This window comes from Podarcis muralis, chromosome 6, assembly GCF_964188315.1.
Source record: "Podarcis muralis chromosome 6, rPodMur119.hap1.1, whole genome shotgun sequence".
In the NCBI taxonomy this organism is placed as follows: Eukaryota; Metazoa; Chordata; class Lepidosauria; order Squamata; family Lacertidae; genus Podarcis; species Podarcis muralis.
In genome coordinates, this window is record NC_135660.1 from 73,465,784 (window position 1) to 73,483,933 (window position 18,150).

Below are 18,150 nucleotides of genomic sequence, written 5' to 3' on the forward strand. Positions count from 1 at the left end.
AGCTCAGTATTGCCAACACTGACTGGAAAACTATCCAGGGTTTCAGGCAGAAATCTTTCCCAGCACCTATTTATCTACTTGCACTCGTATGCTTTCAAACTGCTAGGTTGGCAGAAGCTGGGACAGAGTTCAGAAAACGGCAACCATTGTTAAGCTACAGCAAGGCCAAGGAACACAATGCACTAGGAAGGATGGTTAGTATACAAAAACCACAGCATAAAAAAGGTGGAACGGGCATGTTGTTCTTTGGCCAACTGTGGTCCAGAGGTTTGGCGCAGCCAGCCTTTTATAGGCCAGGGACGGACTGGAATGAAGCCTGATCCACTTCAGTCCTCTCCCAAGCACGGCCCACTCCAACTGTCCAGTTTCAAATGCCTGCATTGCAGGTTGTTGGACCAAATGACCCTCAGGGTCCCTTCCAGCTCTATGATTCTATTGAATGCCCTTGACATTTATTACCTTCATTGTATTTTGCTTTGTATCCTGCAAGTTGGGCCGAGGGGGGCGGGCGGGGGAGAGAGACACGGCAACATAAATCACTTCAGGCAATGATACTATTTTCCATTGTACTGCACTTCAGATTTAAAATATTAAAAAAAAAAAATACATTCAAGTTGCATTTGTCAAACATGATTATTCCCTTAGTGCTTATAAGCTTGCTTAATATAAACTGCCTGAAGCTGAAATTAATAAAATTTACCAATGGCTTATTATTATTAGTCAGTGAAGCTTGTGGACCATAACTGACTGGAATCCTATTGTTTTCAGTGTCACAAGCAACTTTAGTTGGCTTTTCCCTCACAATCTCTACGACCACAGCATTAACCCATTTTCAACCACCTCTACAACATCAACATTTCAGTATTTCTAGATTCATGGCAACAGGACTTTATGCCCAGCTTCAGTAGTGAGATAACCTGCGTCAGGGATAACCTGTGTCCCTGTTTGTATTAATTGACAACATTCTGGTTTTTGATACTGTTGATTGTGGTATCCTTCTGGGGCGGGTTTATTTACATTGTTGCTACAGTTCCTCAATCTTTTAGTGTGTGTTTTAAAACAGCTACTGTACAGATACTATACACTGTATAATATGTTTTTATCATAGTATACATATATAGGCTGTAAATGTCTTTGAGACTATATTAAAGTGATCTGCGAGTCTAATAAATGAAATCAAAACAATCCCAAGCCCATTTTATTATTGAAAAATTATTTTTATTCATGCAATCTTTACTCCCTTTATTAGTTACCTGTCCCAATGAGGATTATTCCCAAACAACAGAAATTCTTCGTTTGGAATGCCAAGTCAAATTTAACCTGTCCTTTTTGCCACTTTAGTGCCATGAGTTGTATTAAATAGTAGCTAGGAAAAGCAGATATAAGTCTGAAGCATGCCTTTGATTGTCCCCCCTGTGCAATTAATTCATCCTGAGCATCTCTGAAAGGAGGATGATTTTCTGATTCAGAAGGATTTATAATACCCAGATAGAAGAGTTTTAAGAAACAGAATTATAAGCAAAGTAAGATTCCTGACCCATTGCTCTGGAATGAACGCTTTGTCTTTTTCCAAAGAGTAAATTTCTAAACAAATACAATATCCTCAAGGCACGTATCTGACAGGCATTTTGACGGAAAAGCATTTCCAGAGAGAGCAATGGGAAAGATGTTTCTGAAACTCCCACATGAGGGCACTCTAGTGCCCTCTGGTAAGAAATTTCTGAAGAGCAACTTAATCTTTATGCAATATCACTTTTTAAACCAATTTCGACTGTACTCAAAATTTAAATGAGCACGTACACACACCTACAGATCTCCAATAACAGAGGCAGGTGAAAGAATAATTCCATTAAATATTCTCTTTGAAGAACAATCATTATGGGTTAATTTAGTCTTTCCTCTATGTAAACGCTTGAAATAGGAATCCAAAATCCTGTAGAGATTCAAAAGCTAACAAGTGGTTTCTATTAGAACAAATGAAGGACCATTAAGGGAACTGCTTGAATAACATTGAAGAATTACAATGATAAATGGACACCATGAATAATGCAGTGAGGAAAACTGTGTGAAAATGTTAAACAGGAATTTGAAGAACTTTGGACAAGTGACCTCTTCACCTGCATTTCCCCCGTTTGTATAAAGAAGGAGACCTGAAGAATATGTACAAGTGCAAAAGCAATACTTGCACGATCGAATTCATTATTTTAAATTAAAAATGCACAGCAGCAGCATTCTACCTACCTTAGGGTTCCTTTCTACTCAGAGTTCACCTGAGAGCTGTCAATTACAGAAGCCCACCAGTCACAAAATGGTGGTGCCTGTCACAAAATGGCAGCAGATGGTGGCATAATCAGCTGGCAATTACATATATCACCTTTCTACCAATTTATCCACCTTTCAAAATTGCTAAATTGTTTGCTACAGAGTTCTCCATATTGCAAGGAGTTCTGTAGCTCAGCTTTCCTCAAACATGGTCCACTGTACCAAATGTGCTAAGAAAGCCAAGGGACTCAATACAGAAGAATTTCCCCGTGTCAACTGCCCAATTACTTATGCAAGATGGCTTTTGGGTGACAAACCCAGCTGATCAGTACGTATTGGCCAAATTTTGGTAGTGCAGGCCAAGTCTGTGTGCTTCTCCAGAATCAAGTCATGGAAGAAAGCAGTCTTTCTTTTTCGGTCAACCTCTTGTTCGCCAGCAGCAAGGCCAAGACAGAGGAGCTGACAGATGTGGAGGCCACATCATTCAAGTCGGGAAAGAAATTGGGAGCAAGGAGAGCTCTAGGTGGTCTTCCCAACCCATTTGATTGCATGTCTCCCCACTGCCATACATCTAGTGCCCCAAAACTATTTGAATTAACTACAACACGCTCCATTCTCCTTGACAGACACATCTCTCAATAACAACTTATTATTATTATTTATTCAATTTCTACACAACCCTTCAACAAACAAAAACAATACCTCTCAATTTAAAAGATCATAGATTGTTTAATTAGCTGAAGTCCTGGGAGAAGAGGAATGTTTTTGCCTGGCACCTAAAGATATGCAACAAAGGAACCAGGTGAGCCTCCCTGGGGAGAGCATTCCACAAATAGGGAGCCACCACAGAAAAGGCCAGTTCTCGTGTTGCCAGCTTCCAGACCTCTCATGGAGGAAGTACATGAAGAAGGGCCTCAGATGTCTATCACAGGGTCTGAGTCAGTTCATATGGGAAGACGCAGTCCTTGAGGTGTTACAGACCTGAGCCATTTAAGGCTTAGTAGGTCAAAGCCAGCACTTTGAATTGGGCCCAGAAACCGTCAGTGGAGTCGGGCTAGGATTGGCATTATATGCTCAAACCATCTTGCCCTTGGTGAGCAGAGGTGGAGACAAAATAGCACTGTGTTATTAGCATCCTTTCTGCTTCAGGATGGGCAGTTCAAAACTAGGACACTGGCAATATCATGGTCTCTTGTTTCTCTCCCAGACTGTGTCAACTACAAACACAGGAAAAGTCAGCTCAAATTCTGAACTCACTGACCTTTCTATAAAATTCATTTCTTTAATTAGAAGACAAACATGGAGGAGAGTTTCTGCTCTGAGCTTTAAGAGCATGCTCAAAGCGGGTTTGAAACTCGTGGGTTTCTACATGCCACTCCTTCTCTTAGCATTGCTAAATGTTTCCATTGTCTTGTGTTTTGATTATTCAGTCAGTCCAAACCCTATGCCAAATGTACCCGGATTAACAAACCACAAATATTTAACTCTGAATATTTCTTTCGTTTCAAAGAGCGAGCTCATATTAATAGTCTGTGTTCTCATTGTATATATCTTATCTTTTTTATTGAAATATAAATAATTCCTTAGGTAGAGTTTCATAAATATACAGATGTATATTACAGGGCTAACCATATGGTAGCAATTTAAATAGTAACACACACTCATTTCCCAGCTGTAGTTATGCAGTGGGTATGACCTCTATTTTCACATTAAATGTAACTCATTGCTGGTACAATAATTTTCAGCTAATATGGGAAAATGCCCATTGACTTGCACGTAATTGGATAGCACAGTACCAGCTAGCTTACTCTGGAATCACCCACAGCTGTAGGTAAATATAGCTTGAAGTGAGACTTTGTTATGAGAACAATGCAGAGATTTCTGATATATAAAGATAAAAAATGTATTTTCTAGTTTGTAAAAATAATTATACGCTGAAGTGAATATTTAATAAGTGTTGTGAATATTAATACAGAACAATGTGTGTATATCAGAAGGGTTTTTTTTGGAGGGGGTGAAATTATGGTGATCCCAAGATGTGGCTTTATTGTAGAATTAGCACAGCTCATGTACACAAGCTTTTTTTTTTCACCCTGCAGATGATCTCATCATCAAAATGTCAAAATGTATTTGTTTTTACATTAAATCAGGGTTTACTCTTATCACATATAATCATTTAAGTAAAAATGAACCATTATATTTCCATAGTCTTTGCTGGTGTGGAAACCAGTTAGAATATTTTGGGGGCAGGTAACTTATTACGTAGGTGTTCCCTGGGAGGTGTTTATCACCACACTCTAATTTTCATTTACTTCCCAACTAAACACAACCTAGCCATATTGCTTCTGTTTGTCCGAACAATGTTAAGTATGCATATTTCCAGCTCCATGCTAGGCACATCAGTCAACAACCCAGTTCAGAAGATCTCAGTTCATATACTGGGATTAAAAAAAATTAATGAAGAGTTCTTGCACAAGAAAAAAGTACCAGATGAAGACTTGTTGAAAGCAACACACGGATAATACCCACAACAACCCAGCTTCAGCTTCTAATTTTCAAACTAACTCCTTTTAAGTAAGGCTTTCTAATCAGCCAATTTGGGGAACAGGGGGGAACAACTTTTCCTGTAACAAATTCACATGAACAAGTGATATATTCCAAATGAAATAAAATCAGGGTTGGAGAGAGTCCAAGTATGGTTATACTCAAGACAGAAATAAGTTAATGTAAATAGTTACTATTTTGCAAAGGTAACTCCAGCGTATGATATCGGGTGACTATAAATTTAATGACAGAGCACGTGTAATATTATATATAAAAAATTACACACACCCCTTGCAATCTGACTCTATGACATCTCTAAGCCCTGGGCAGAATGCTCTGGAAACTTTTTCTGCTCTTGAGAGTTTGAAAATAAACTCATATCATTGGAACTTGTGCACAGAGGTTTCTGTGGACTGTGTCCAAGGTATGAAATTCCTTCAGAAATCCAGTCAGCTGGGCCGTAAAAGGTTGATTATTCCATCACACTGATTGAAGCAAGAAGGGATAAAACTACATTTACCAACCACATTATTTTTTATTAGGAAACGTTTCAAAGCAAACACCATTCCAATTTTTTTTAAGGCTTGTTCCATTCAAGAACAGCATGAACATGTAACCATCAAGGCTGCATTTGTAAATGTTCCCAAAACTCCCCCCACCCCAGGCACGCAGCAATACATCACCCTAAGTAAAATAAATTAGCTGAGCCCCCCCCAACAGAAAATAATAAAAGCTTCTATGCAATTAATGTCTTAGCAATGTAAACATTTGTTATGAGATCTGACATATGTTAATGGAAATTGCTTTGCTGAATGTCTGCATTCAGCATTCCTCCATTTGTGCTCTGTGAATAAGTAGGCTAAGCCAATGTTATATTAAATAAGCAAATTCTGTACCTGAGACAGAAATGAATGCCAAGGCTCGAAGCAAGCATTTCCTGGGTAGATGCGGAACAGTTATTCTCAGTGTGCAGCACACTCCTATGCATGTTTACTCAGAAGTAAGTCCCACTGTGTGATTAGGACCATGGCCTACATTTACAATCCATGGGCTCTTTGGATCCCCAGAGGTCTTCTGTGTTTACATGCTTAAAATGTCCCAGAACATGTGAAGATGAACAATTTTATTCCTGCAGTTAACCTGCCCCGACAATTTATTAGATTGTCAAATGTCAGTCCCCCCTCTCCAAGAACTAGAATTTGGTCCAGAGACAAAAAAATATCAGTAAGGATGTTAAATTAAACCTGCTTAAAAGATTGTAAGGTACTGGGAGACAGGTGTGTCAGAGAATTCCAGTGAAAATGGAAACGAAAGTGGAAACTGCTGCAGTTGGAGTGTTTGTCTGTGGTCCAGAACGGAAATCGGTCAAATCACTATGACTGGTGTTTATTCACATTGCTGTTGTTGTTTTAAGTCCGTAAATGAAATGTCATTAATGACTTTCTTTACATTGTTTAGAAGTTTCATTTGCATGGAAATGAATGTCAGTTACATGTGTCACATAATTACAGTGGTACCTCGGGTTACATACGCTTCAGGTTACATACGCTTCAGGTTACAGACTCCGCTAACCCAGTAATAGTACCTCGGGTTAAGAACTTTGCTTCAGAATGAGAACAGAAATCATGCTCTGGTGGCCCAGCAGCAGCGGGAGGCCCCATAGGCTAAAGTGGTGCTTCAGGTTAAGAACAGTTTCAGGTTAAGAACAGACCTCCGGAACAAATTAAGTACTTAACCCGAGGTACCACTTTACTTAAGTTATGTAATGTTCGACTTCCGAGGTACAACTGTACTAATCCAGAGTATTTGTGCCTTGTGTTGAGCACTTGGGACAGAAACTGGGAATTCTGCCACCCCACTGTCCTGACTGATCTAATGAAGGTCATCTTGGATTTGATGCTGTAGACTCCCAGAATGCTGGTTCTGGGGACTACAAAATTCATGCTTGGGCCACCTTGTTTATGGGGTGGAGTGAGAGCTCATGACTTCACTACTACCATAACATGCCATAAGCTGAGTACATGTACCAGACCACATTCTTGAATGTGCTTTTCTAAACTGTACAGGATGTTGACAATTTGAAGTGGGGGCTATATTCCCTTGTACAGCGCAGATAATTTCCAGCTGAGGATCAGTATTTTAGTGACTTTATCCATGGGTGTTGAAGCTACTGAAATGGTTTGCCATAGAAGGAAATGGATTCCTGAGGATTCTGGAGGATTTTCTGCCTGATATGGCAGGTGTTGATCACTGCAGATGGTGACAGCAGCCACGAAATTAAAAGACGCCTCCTTCTTGGGAGAAGGGCAATGACAGGCCTAGACAGCATCTTGAGAAGTAGAGACGTCACCTTGCCAACAAAGGTCCGTATAGTTAAAGCCATGGTTTTCCCAGTAGTGATGTATGGTAGTGAGAGCTGGACCATAAAGAAGGCTGATCGCCGAAGAATTGATGCTTTTGAATTATGGTGCTGGAGAAGACTCTTGAGAGTCCCATGGACTGCAAGAAGATCAAACGCATACATTCTGAAGGAAATCAGCCCTGAGTGCTCACTGGAAGGACAGATCGTGAAGCTGAGGCTCCAGTACTTTGGCCACCTCATGAGAAGAGAAGACTCCCTGGAGAAGACACTGATGCTGGGAAAGATGGAGGGCACAAGGAGAAGGGGGCGACAGAGGACGAGATGGTTGGATAGTGTTTTCGAGGTTACCAGCATGAGTCTGACCAAACTGCGAGAAGTAGTGGAGGACAGAGGTGCCTGGCGTGCTCTGGTCCATGGGGTCACGAAGAGTCGGACACGACTAAACAACTAAACAACAACAACATGGCAGGTGTTCCCCTCAAAGCCCTAGCTGCTCTTTAGTAAAATTAGCCAAATAAGAGACACTGTCCAGATTGGATTTCGGGTCCCATCCCGCAAAAAAAACCCCACTGGATTTATTTCAATGGCAAATTATTTCTAGAAGGCATTCCCTGCTAAACCATTAAAGAAACTTGACTGTTACTGGACAAATGTTACCTGTTGCTAGCTAAATGCCAAGTTATACCTTCTCGAAAGAGTTTGACATTCATAGTCTGACAGTTTTCTTTTGCAATGGCTTTTTTTTCTCGTTAGACAAACTGAATTATGATGGTTAGCACTCAGCAGGGTAGTAGTGACATTTATTACTTGCTTGCTCCCTTAAAAGCTGCCTTCTCATTGGCTAAAAAAAATAGTTCAAGCCATAATTTTTAGGAAGAGATCATTTTAAAAGTCTCTGGGGAGGGGGGAATCATGTGTTTCACATATTTAAAGTATATGCAGCTTTATCATTTAAAAATAGAAGTGCAGTCCAAAGGTGTGATATGTGAACAGGACAGACCCATGTATGCAGTTGGAGCTCTATCTGCAATTTCTGTCATATCAGTTCCCACTGCCAAAGATATTAGCTGCTCTTAAGAAATGGATTGCCTCCTCAGCAGTGGGAGCACCTGTGGCAGAAAAGGCAAGCTGTGCAAATTCTACTTTCCCATTTGGATTGTGGTCAGTTTCGTGACTAACCACACTAAGGCAGTGATCAAACTGCTGAAGTGAACAGATGTGGGTAACTGAAAGGGATATGGACATATGGACAGACAAGAGTGGAAGAGTGGCACATCAGGAATAGTGAGGAATTAGAAATTAACCACTATTATTATTGAACCTCTTCCACATGCTGATTTATCAATGAAAACAGTCACATACACATTAGCTTTAAACCTCTACAGACCAGCCCTCAGCCATAAGCTGTATCTAAAATTCCATACATCTCCCTTATAAATGATTTCAATGAAGATATTATTGACAAGACAGCAAGAAGTCTAGCCAACAATGGCATATTTAGTCTTCTAAATTTCAAATTTCTGAGGAGACAGGCATTACTGCATTTCTCTTTTATTCTTTCATCTGCAATTCTATGCTGTTAACACTTGAGCTATTGTGACACAAAGTTGCTTTGAGCTATAGAAAACAGATGCCAGCGAACATGCATTAAAACATCCCACTTAATCAGTTCCAGTCATACAAATTACTTACCTCATCTCCCAACACAATTTCTTCCCTGGGAGTGTAGAAAAGAAATTCATATAGTGTATAATGCTGGAATATGCTGGAAGACAAGAACATTGACACTTCATTATGCAGGGGGTAGGGAATCCATTTAGAAAAAGTATTTTGGGAGGAAACTAGGGCCATTTTGATTCACAAGGAAAACATTGCCATAACAAGACTGTACTCTTCTACCTAGATTTTTGGGAAGTATATCTGGGTTTTTTTTCTTACTTTTCCATTGTCCCACCATATTCCTGATTTACAAAATTTTTGTGGGGCAGGTTCTGTCTTTGATTTGTATAGATGTGTGTGGGTTTTAAAAAAATAGATTTCTTATGGTTTTTGTAATTGGCTTTAGTGTATATGCTGTATTGTACGTTGCTCTGGGTCACTTCCGTAAGTAAAACAACAACAACAACAACAACAACAACAACAACAACAACAACAGTGAATATCAGAACCCAAGATAGGACATATTTCCAACTTTATTTAGATAGATTCTTCTATACAAACCTAACAAGGAGATCAAAGAATGTATCAGAGGTCATAGTCTCCAATGTGGACCAATATACTGAAATTTGGAATGTTAGCACAAGTGTTATTTTAAATTAATTCTGATGCTGAGAGACATACCTCGCCTTGAAACACTAAATTTTTTTTAGTCCTTGCTGTTTTTCTCGGTGATCAAGTGGTACAAATTGTCTTTTTCTATTATAGCCCATCTGTTTGTGGGTAGGGGACTTATTCTGGTGAGATCACAATGCTAAGAAAAGGTGACTCATGGCCATAGCAACATGAAAACATTATGACATCAGAGAGTGCGAAAATAGTTGCAGCAGATACATGGCCAGAAGACTCACTTGGACGTACTGATGGAAGCCATGCAGTCAGCAGCAGTCACAGTGCGTTTCTGCAATCCTTATCACTGCTCTCTCTGGATGATATAACACAACGGCACCTATGAATGCTTTTCCTTAAGCACGACTTAAAGAAAAGTTTGATGGGCAAACTTATCAATAGCGGGCATCAGGGACACTGCAGTGTAGTTAGAAATAGCCTTCTAAGTCAGAGAATGGAACGTACAGCAGAGTTCTAAAGAAACAGAAGCCCTTTGTGAACATCACAGAGCCAGGGGGATGCAGTGGATAGGCTAGGACTGGGGACTTCAGTTCAAATCCCCACCCAGCCATGAAAGTTCATTGGGTGTCATTGCACCAATCACCATCTATGAGCACTAATCTGTCTTAGAATATAGAATCATAGAGTTGGAATAGACCACAAGGGCCATCGAGTCCAACCCCCTGCCAAGCAGGAAACACCATCAGAGCACTCCTGACATATGGTTGACAAGCCTCTGCTTAAAGACCTCCATAGAAGGAGACTCCACCACACTCCTTGGCAGCAAATTCCACTGTCGAACAGCTCTTACTGTCAGGAAGTTCTTCCTAATGTTTAGGTGGAATCTTCTTTCTTGTAGTTTGGATCCATTGCTCCGTGTCCGCTTCTCTGGAGCAGCAGAAAACAACCTTTCCTCATAGGAATGTTGTGATTTTATATATATACACACATACACATGGTTCAGTCATGAACACAACCTTGATCTCCTTGGAGTAAAGGTAGGATAGAATTGCTTTATTTTTTATTAAGTTTTATTTATTATTATAACAAGAACTTCCATGTCTATATATTAAAACCCCTCATGAACTCCTGGTCCTAGTTTTTTGTTTTTTGAAAATTACCGCTACAGAAATACTTTATACCTTGGCCATGTCTCTCAGACCGAAGACATGCTCATTTGTGTAACTGAATACACCCTTTTGGATTCAGGGAGGCGAGGGGAGTGCGTATGCGTAGGCCAAATTATTACTGTCCTGGTTCTCAAGGAGCTTCATTGAGCCACATTTCTATCAAATTATGTAGCTTGGACAACATACATATTTCTCCTCCAAAACAGTACAAAATTTCCTTTCCTTTCTTTTTTTATTTAAGGGACACAATGGAATACACTTGGCATTCCTTTCTGCCGTTACTGAGGGTTAGACTTTTGGCACGACAAGACAAATGATTACACATGTGAATGAAGTTACAGGGTAGGGCTTTTTATGACACCTTGCAAGGATCTGAAAGTGATTAATGCCAACATATTTCCCCAGCTTAACTGTTTCCTGAAAGAAAATGTCAAGAGATATGTTGATGCTTGCTTGCCTGCCTCCGGAGACAAGATGAAAAAAGGGTGGGGGGAAGAAAAACACTGTCATCTTTTAGCAGACGTGAAGGCATCATCAGAGCTTCTGTGTGGATTGTGCCTCTATATTCAGGCATTTCTCCTTGTTTTTATTACAGTTCTCAGATGTTTATAACAAAGCTTCCTCCAGGGGGAAAAAAAAAAGGTTTTAAGAGCTGAAGCACCAAATACTCATTTTGAGGAAGGAAAAATACCTTAGCTCCATCACTGAAAATATATACAGAAGTACAGCCTTTGTATCCAGCATCCCTGGCAGCTGTTGATGACTTAAGTGTCCTGGCAGAACCCAATGTTGACCTTCAACTCATTTCTGACATTCTGTTCAGCATTAGGGACTCCATTCTAACAGCACATTATTACCCCAATGCAGAAGCAGGCCAGGCCACTGTAGGAAATTAAAATGATGGACCCCAGACCAGGAATTCTGTGATTCTATGCCACTTCTGCAGCTCTAACAGTAAGGTGGATATGACCTGTTTTAACCTTTCTGAGCACAAATGCAATGAGAAGGAACAGGAAGGTTTAAACAGGTCATAGCCACCTTACTGATAGAGCTGCAGAGATGGAATAGAATCACAGAATTCTAGAGTTGGAAGGGGGCAGAGGGTCATCTAGTCCAACCCCCTGCAGTACAGGAATCTCCAGTAAAGCATCCATGTCAGGCCCAGAACTGGTGTTACTCCACTGCCCTGGTGATCCAGATGCAACTTCTAGTGAAGGAAGGCATGCTGTCTTTCAAGAGACATCTAGTCCCAAGCCAGATCAGGGACTGGCCTGCAGTTTGTGTTTTTTATTATTATTGATTTTACATTTCCATGTCGATACTAAACATTCATTTTTCAATCCCCCCCCCCGCCTTCCCTCAGCTTCCATTTCTGGTTTATTACGTCAAACGATACATTCTACTGTTTGAATATGGGATAATTTTCCTGCAGTTTGGCCAGCAAGCAAGCAGCAAGCAAGCAACAAATGGAAGGATGCAAAGTGAGAGAGCTGCTGTGAATGGTCCACCCCTTTTCTCCCTCAGGTATTAGCTCTTGACCAGTTTTCCTGAGTGGAAAAATGCATCTATCAAGTCTGCTGTTGTACGCAGTTCCCCGTTTCATTGTTCTTGTACAATTCCAGACAGCTTTCACCCTGATATTTATGTTAGGCGTTTATGTTCTGTTGGTTTGTTTTTCAAATTGCTAGTTTCGATGTCCGTTTACATCAAACACATTTATTTTGCCAGTATTGTTGTGGCAATGTGTGATTATGTTTCATGTTATGTTTCCATTTTTTTATGGCTTGTAATATGTCATAAATTGTGCTTTAACAGGTTGTGAGCCACTTTGTGTGAAGGAAACTGCAAAAGGTGGCCTATATATAAATAAAATGTGGCAGCTGATTGGAAGCTTCGTGCTCAAAAGCAGCATACCTCCAAATACCTGGGAGAGGTTGTTGCCTTTGCATGTGACGTTCCTGGGAGCATTTGTCTTTCAGAGAATGACAGAACTGTTGAGTTGGAAGGGACCCAGGGGATCATCTAGTCCAACCCCCCTGCAATGCAGGAATCTTAACATGACAGATGGCCACCCAACCTCTGCTTAAAAACCTCCAAGGAAGGAGAGTTCACCACCATGGGAAGAAGAAGAGAAGAGTTTGGATTTGATATCCCGCTTTATCACTACCCGAAGGAGTCTCAAAGTGGCTAACATTCTCCTTTCCCTTCCTCCCACACAACAAACCCTCTGTGAGGTGAGTGGAGCTGAGAGACTTCAAAGAAGTGTGACTAGCCCAAGGTAACCCAGCAGCTGCATGTGAAGGAGCGGAGACGCGAACCTGGTTCCCCAGATTACGAGTCTACCGCTCTTAACCACTACACCACACTGGCTCTCACTGGCACTGTTCCATTGTTGAACAACTCTTACTATCAAAAGGTTAATCCTGATATTTAGCCAGAATTTACTTTCTCGTAACTTGAAGTCATTGGTTTGGGTCCTAGCAGGAGAAAACAAGGTTGCTCCATCCTACATGTGACAGCCCTTTAGAGATTTGAAGATGGCTATTGTATTTCCCTCTCAGTCTCCTCTTTACCAGGCTAAACATAATTCCATCAACCATTCCTCATAAAATTTGCTTTCCAGATCCTGTATCATCTTGGTTGCCCTCCTCTGCACACATTCCAGTTTGTCAATATCCTTTTTAGTGGTGCCCAGAACCAGAAACAGCACTCTAGTTGCAGTTTGACCGAGGTGGAATAGAGCGGGACTATTACAGTTGTGATCCAGCCAGACATTTATTTTTATATTTGCATTAGTTGCCCTGCACCAATGCTAATATACCTCTGAATAGATGCTTCTTGGGAGAAACTGAACACTTTGTTAATTGAAACTGTTAATGACATTTGATTTCACAAAAGAGGACTGCAACCCCAAGTGGGCAGTTAAGTAAAAAATAAAAAGGGACACCCCCCCCACCTGAAAATATTAATTTAAGACACATGCAAATATAATTAAAAAGCCTATCAATTAAAAAAACAACCTGATGATTAACATATGTTATTGTTTTTTTAACAAAAAGTGCAAATGTAACAATAAAAGAAAACAAAGAATCAAAAATGTAATAATCTGAACAAAGTGTAACAACAAAAATGTAACAACAAAAATGTCAGAAACTGATTAAGATTACACCACTCTCCCACCTAGAAATATACTTTGCCCCTTCTGTGCTCTTCCAAAGAAAAAAAAAATCTGATGCTGCCACTGCTTGTACTATAAGAATTAATGCCACTATCTGAGTCCCAATCTTTACTGTTTAGTTGTGAACCTTCCAGAAGCTCAGAGTTCATTCAGGGCAGTTTACTACTACAAAGGTTGGGTAAAAAGGTAAAGGTAAAGGTACCCCTGCCCGTACCCCTGCCCTTGACAGACTCTAGGGTTGTGCGCCCATCTCACTCTATAGGCCGGGAGCCAGCGCTGTCCGCAGACACTTCCGGGTCACGTGGCCAGCGTGACAAGCTGCATCTGGCGAGCCAGCGCAGCACACGGAATGCTGTTTACCTTCCCGCTGGTAAGCAGTCCCTATTTATCTACTTGCACCCAGGGGTGCTTTCGAACTGCTAGGTTGGCAGGCGCTGGGACCGAACGACGGGAGCGCACCCCACCGCGGGGATTCGAACCGCCGACCATGCGATCAGCAAGTCCTAGGCGCCGAGGTTTTACCCACAGCGCCACCCGCATCCCTAATCCCTAATCCAATGCACGAAATAAGTAAAACTGTAAGTAAAACTGTATACACTCTTGTCTCCTTGTCCCTGTCTCTTCTTCTTTGTCATCCTTAAACATAGACTGAATTTAAAAGTCCCCCCATGTTTTGTTGGCCAGAAACTGTGGCAAGAATATGCATAAGAGGTATTAACTAGAAGGCGATCCCAGAAGTCTCTTAATATATTTCATTTAGTTTAAGATGAACTTTACAAATAGCTTGTTTATTGACTTTTGCCTTCTGGTGAGATTGCTGTCTATTATCACACAAAAATATTGGGGGGGGGGGGGAAGTGTTATATTCACTGTAATAGTAACCTTGATAGAGCTAACTTGTAGTTTTTTACTTTCTCCACTCTGCCCTCTTCAGGTAGTTACTGTATTTCCTCTTAGCTCAGTATTTTCTAACCAGTATCTGCCAGTGTGGTTAGATATTTGTTCACCAACTTTATTCCTATCTCTGGAAGAGCAAAGAAAGACTTTGAAGGAACCTGGGTCAAACTAGTATTGTTAATACTGCTTACTAGCGTGGCAAGTTGAACATACAGTGGAGATATTGTTGAAGCTTCAAACATTTATATTGGGGTTCACAGGCAGGGAACTCATGTCTGACCTAAAGTCAAGCATTTTGTTTTGAACTGTAGTGGGAACACATCATCTGGGAAATGCTGAAATGTAGATGCCAAAACTGAGCTTCAGACAGCTCACCATGATTCAAGACATTTCTTAAAATTGGACATTGCTACTGATCAATGTGAGTAAGGATATAAATATCAGAGAGAAATTGTATGTGAGGTTCTTCCCATCAAGACCTCCTTGACTTTGTGCTTTTTTGTCACTGTTATATGCACCCATATCATATTTTGTTATCCTGTGAATTTGATATGTTGAAGTAAATTAGTTTTTATTTTTAAAAGGACCTCTTTTTCCCATTTAACTTGGTTTTATATTTTAATGGATGTATGATACCTATCAGGACCCTCAGAAAATACAGATGTATGTCACACAAGTAACCCAAAACATGGTTTATTAGCTGCTGTGGTGTGTGTGGGCTTATTATTATAAATTAATATTATTACTACTACATTTCTTTTATATCCCACCTTTCCTCTAAGGCGCTGAAGGTGACATGGATGGCGCCCCCCATTTTATCAACACAACAATCCTGTGGTGTAGGTTATGCCGCGACAACCCTGTGAGGTAGGTTGTACTGCGAGACTAACTGGCCCAAGGTTGCTCACTGAACTACATGGTTGAGCGGCTATTTGAACCCTGGTCTTCTAAGTCCTAATCCAATACCACTCTGCTTCTCTTATCCATAAGAAGCTATACTTATTCATAAGAGGCATCTATGACATCTGAACACTGCGTGCATTTGGTAAGGTGCATCACAGAGTGCTTCTTAACAATGAACATGTAAGATAAATACCTGATCTTCAAATAATTGATTATGGCTTTGGCTTGGTCTACTGTGAAGAACTCAAAGCCACCGCTTTTCTCCGAATTACGTCGCCCAATTCCAGCCATTGCATTTCTGAGTTCTTGGATGTTATCTTCCAGTGTCATATGCTGAGCTGCAATGCATACCAGAAAACACATACAACCCACCCTCATTTTTAACACTTTGAAGGTTTTAAATCAAGTGTGGAAAATAAGATCTGACAACTAGTTATTAGCTGGAAAGACATTATGTCGCAAATCTTTTACATACAAACAACTAGATAATTCAGCTAGATTTCACCCGGATCTCATGGCTTTCAAAGCTCAATGTATTTGCCACATTAAGAAATAAATTGCACAAGCAATTCTCCAGGCATAATCACTCCTAAATTCACTTGATTGGTGTTCAAGAGATGAATTAGATACTGAACTAAGAGAAGGCAAAAAAATAACCAAGGCAAAATCAGATAATGGCCATTTTCTTCAGGATATTAAAGTGGGGATGAGTGAATTGCCCTGTAAGAATGCACTCTTGTTCAAACTACCAAAGACAGTGAACAATACTGCTATCCCAGAGCATAGTCTTTGATGGAGGTCATATACTTCTTAAAATAAATAAATAACTATGCCAGCCCCAAATAGCATGGAATTCCCTGTTAATGTAAACAAGGTGGTTGATTCAGAAAAGCAATTATGAGGCAGCCACCTCTGGAAGAACACCAGGAAGAACCAACTGGGAAAATATTCCCACAAAAGAGCAGATCGTACCTTTGGACTGAGTCTACTGAAAAGAATGTCAAGCTCTTTTTCAGAGAACTGCTTCATATTGCAAACAGATCTGCAAAGCTTTGGCTTTCAAATACTCCCATGTCAAGGTTAGTCTTTATGCACAAAGGTGGCTATAGAAAAGGAGAAAGGAGGAAGCAAAGAAATGTGGGGTGGGGGTGTTTCTGTGTGCAAAGGGAAGTTGAAAAAAATGAAGGAGGTGGTAGGGAAAAGGGGGAAAAGGTAATCATGGTATGTGCAAGGAGGGGTGTTCAGAATGAAAGGAGAAGGTATGGAAATGGGGGATAATCTGTGTGCAGAAGAGAGTTGAGAAAAATAAGAAGACTGGTGGAGGAAAAAAGGGAGTAAAGGTGAAAATAAGGGTGCAAAGGAGGTTCCAAAAAAAGTAGGGAGTAGGTGGCATGGAAATAGGGTTGAACTTGAAACCTGGGACATGAAAGGGTCTGAAGGATAGGAGAGGATGGTGGCTTCATAACTGGGCAGAACGTGGAAAGGGTGCTTGGTAGTTGCACTGTGTGGCATGAGGAAGATGCAGAAGGTCATCATGGGAATGGTTTGTGCTCAAGGTGGATTACACAAAAGCAGGAACACATGGACACGGGTGAAAGCGAAAACGTGTGCAAAGCGGTGACTTCAGAAATTGGGTTGGGAGGGTGAATGAGGAGGGAAGGGGAAGCTCCAGGGGTTAATGTTAACAGACTGACAAGGGAGTTGGTGAGTGGAGCAAGTAGGGGCGCAGCCACACACACACACAAGTCTAAAAGTGCAGCAAGTTTACAATATGATGATCATGGTCGTTATCTGGTTTATATATAAAGTAAATTAATTCTATTTTCAGATCCTTTCAAATAAATTAATTACAAAATATATCAACTGTATTTGATTAGTGAGAAGGTGTGCAGAAGGCTTCAAACAACATGAAACCATGGTCAGGCCTACACAGTATGTCACTGCCTTTAACTCTGCAATTTCTGGCTTCCATGCATCTTTTCAATTTACTAAGCAAAATAACAATGGCTAGTGAGTTGTATCAAAAATAAACTTACAACCTGCTGAAACTTGGGATGCTCAAAAATCATGCTTTTGCAACTCATTCTTGCTCAAAAACAAAACAGGGTTGAGAAAACAACTACTTCTAACAAAAAGTAAATTAATTTATTAAAATGCTCAAACGGGAAACCCAAAATGCAAAATACAACAAAACTTACTCTCAATGTTATTCATCAGCATATTTAAGAGAGTCAGGAGTCCTCCAAGTTGCACAGGTGTGAACTCTAATGCTTTAGCCCACCAAAATCCAGAGACATAATAATCCAGTAATACAGCTTGTTTCAAAGACGTCAAAGGTTCTTTCATATTTAGGAACATTTCCATATAACTGCAATTAAAAATTGTGATTATCCAAAACTGGAGCATTAAGACCAAGCTAGGACATGTAGCTACAACAATCTTGCTTCCCATACCCTCCTTTTAAAAGAGCAGGTTAACCAGACTTTAGTAATCTGCGTAAATCCTGTTGACCTGATAGAAAACCATTATCATGTGATTCCTCACTGTAA

The 18,150-nt window shown here is 40.4% G+C and overlaps 1 protein-coding gene across 3 annotated transcripts in view; it reads right to left on the bottom strand.

The window, feature by feature from the left end:
• CABCOCO1 (ciliary associated calcium binding coiled-coil 1) overlaps positions 1–18,150 on the bottom strand; it is a 59,692-nt gene that overhangs the window by 24,760 nt on the left and 16,782 nt on the right. For all 3 annotated transcript variants that reach the window (XM_077930549.1, XM_028729358.2, XM_028729357.2), the window contains exons 3-5: positions 17,800–17,969; positions 15,795–15,939; positions 8,861–8,933 (exon numbers count right to left, since the gene is read on the bottom strand). In XM_077930549.1, coding sequence (XP_077786675.1) covers positions 8,861–8,933; positions 15,795–15,939; positions 17,800–17,969 — 388 coding nt within the window. The remainder of the gene's footprint in view (positions 1–8,860; positions 8,934–15,794; positions 15,940–17,799; positions 17,970–18,150) is intronic.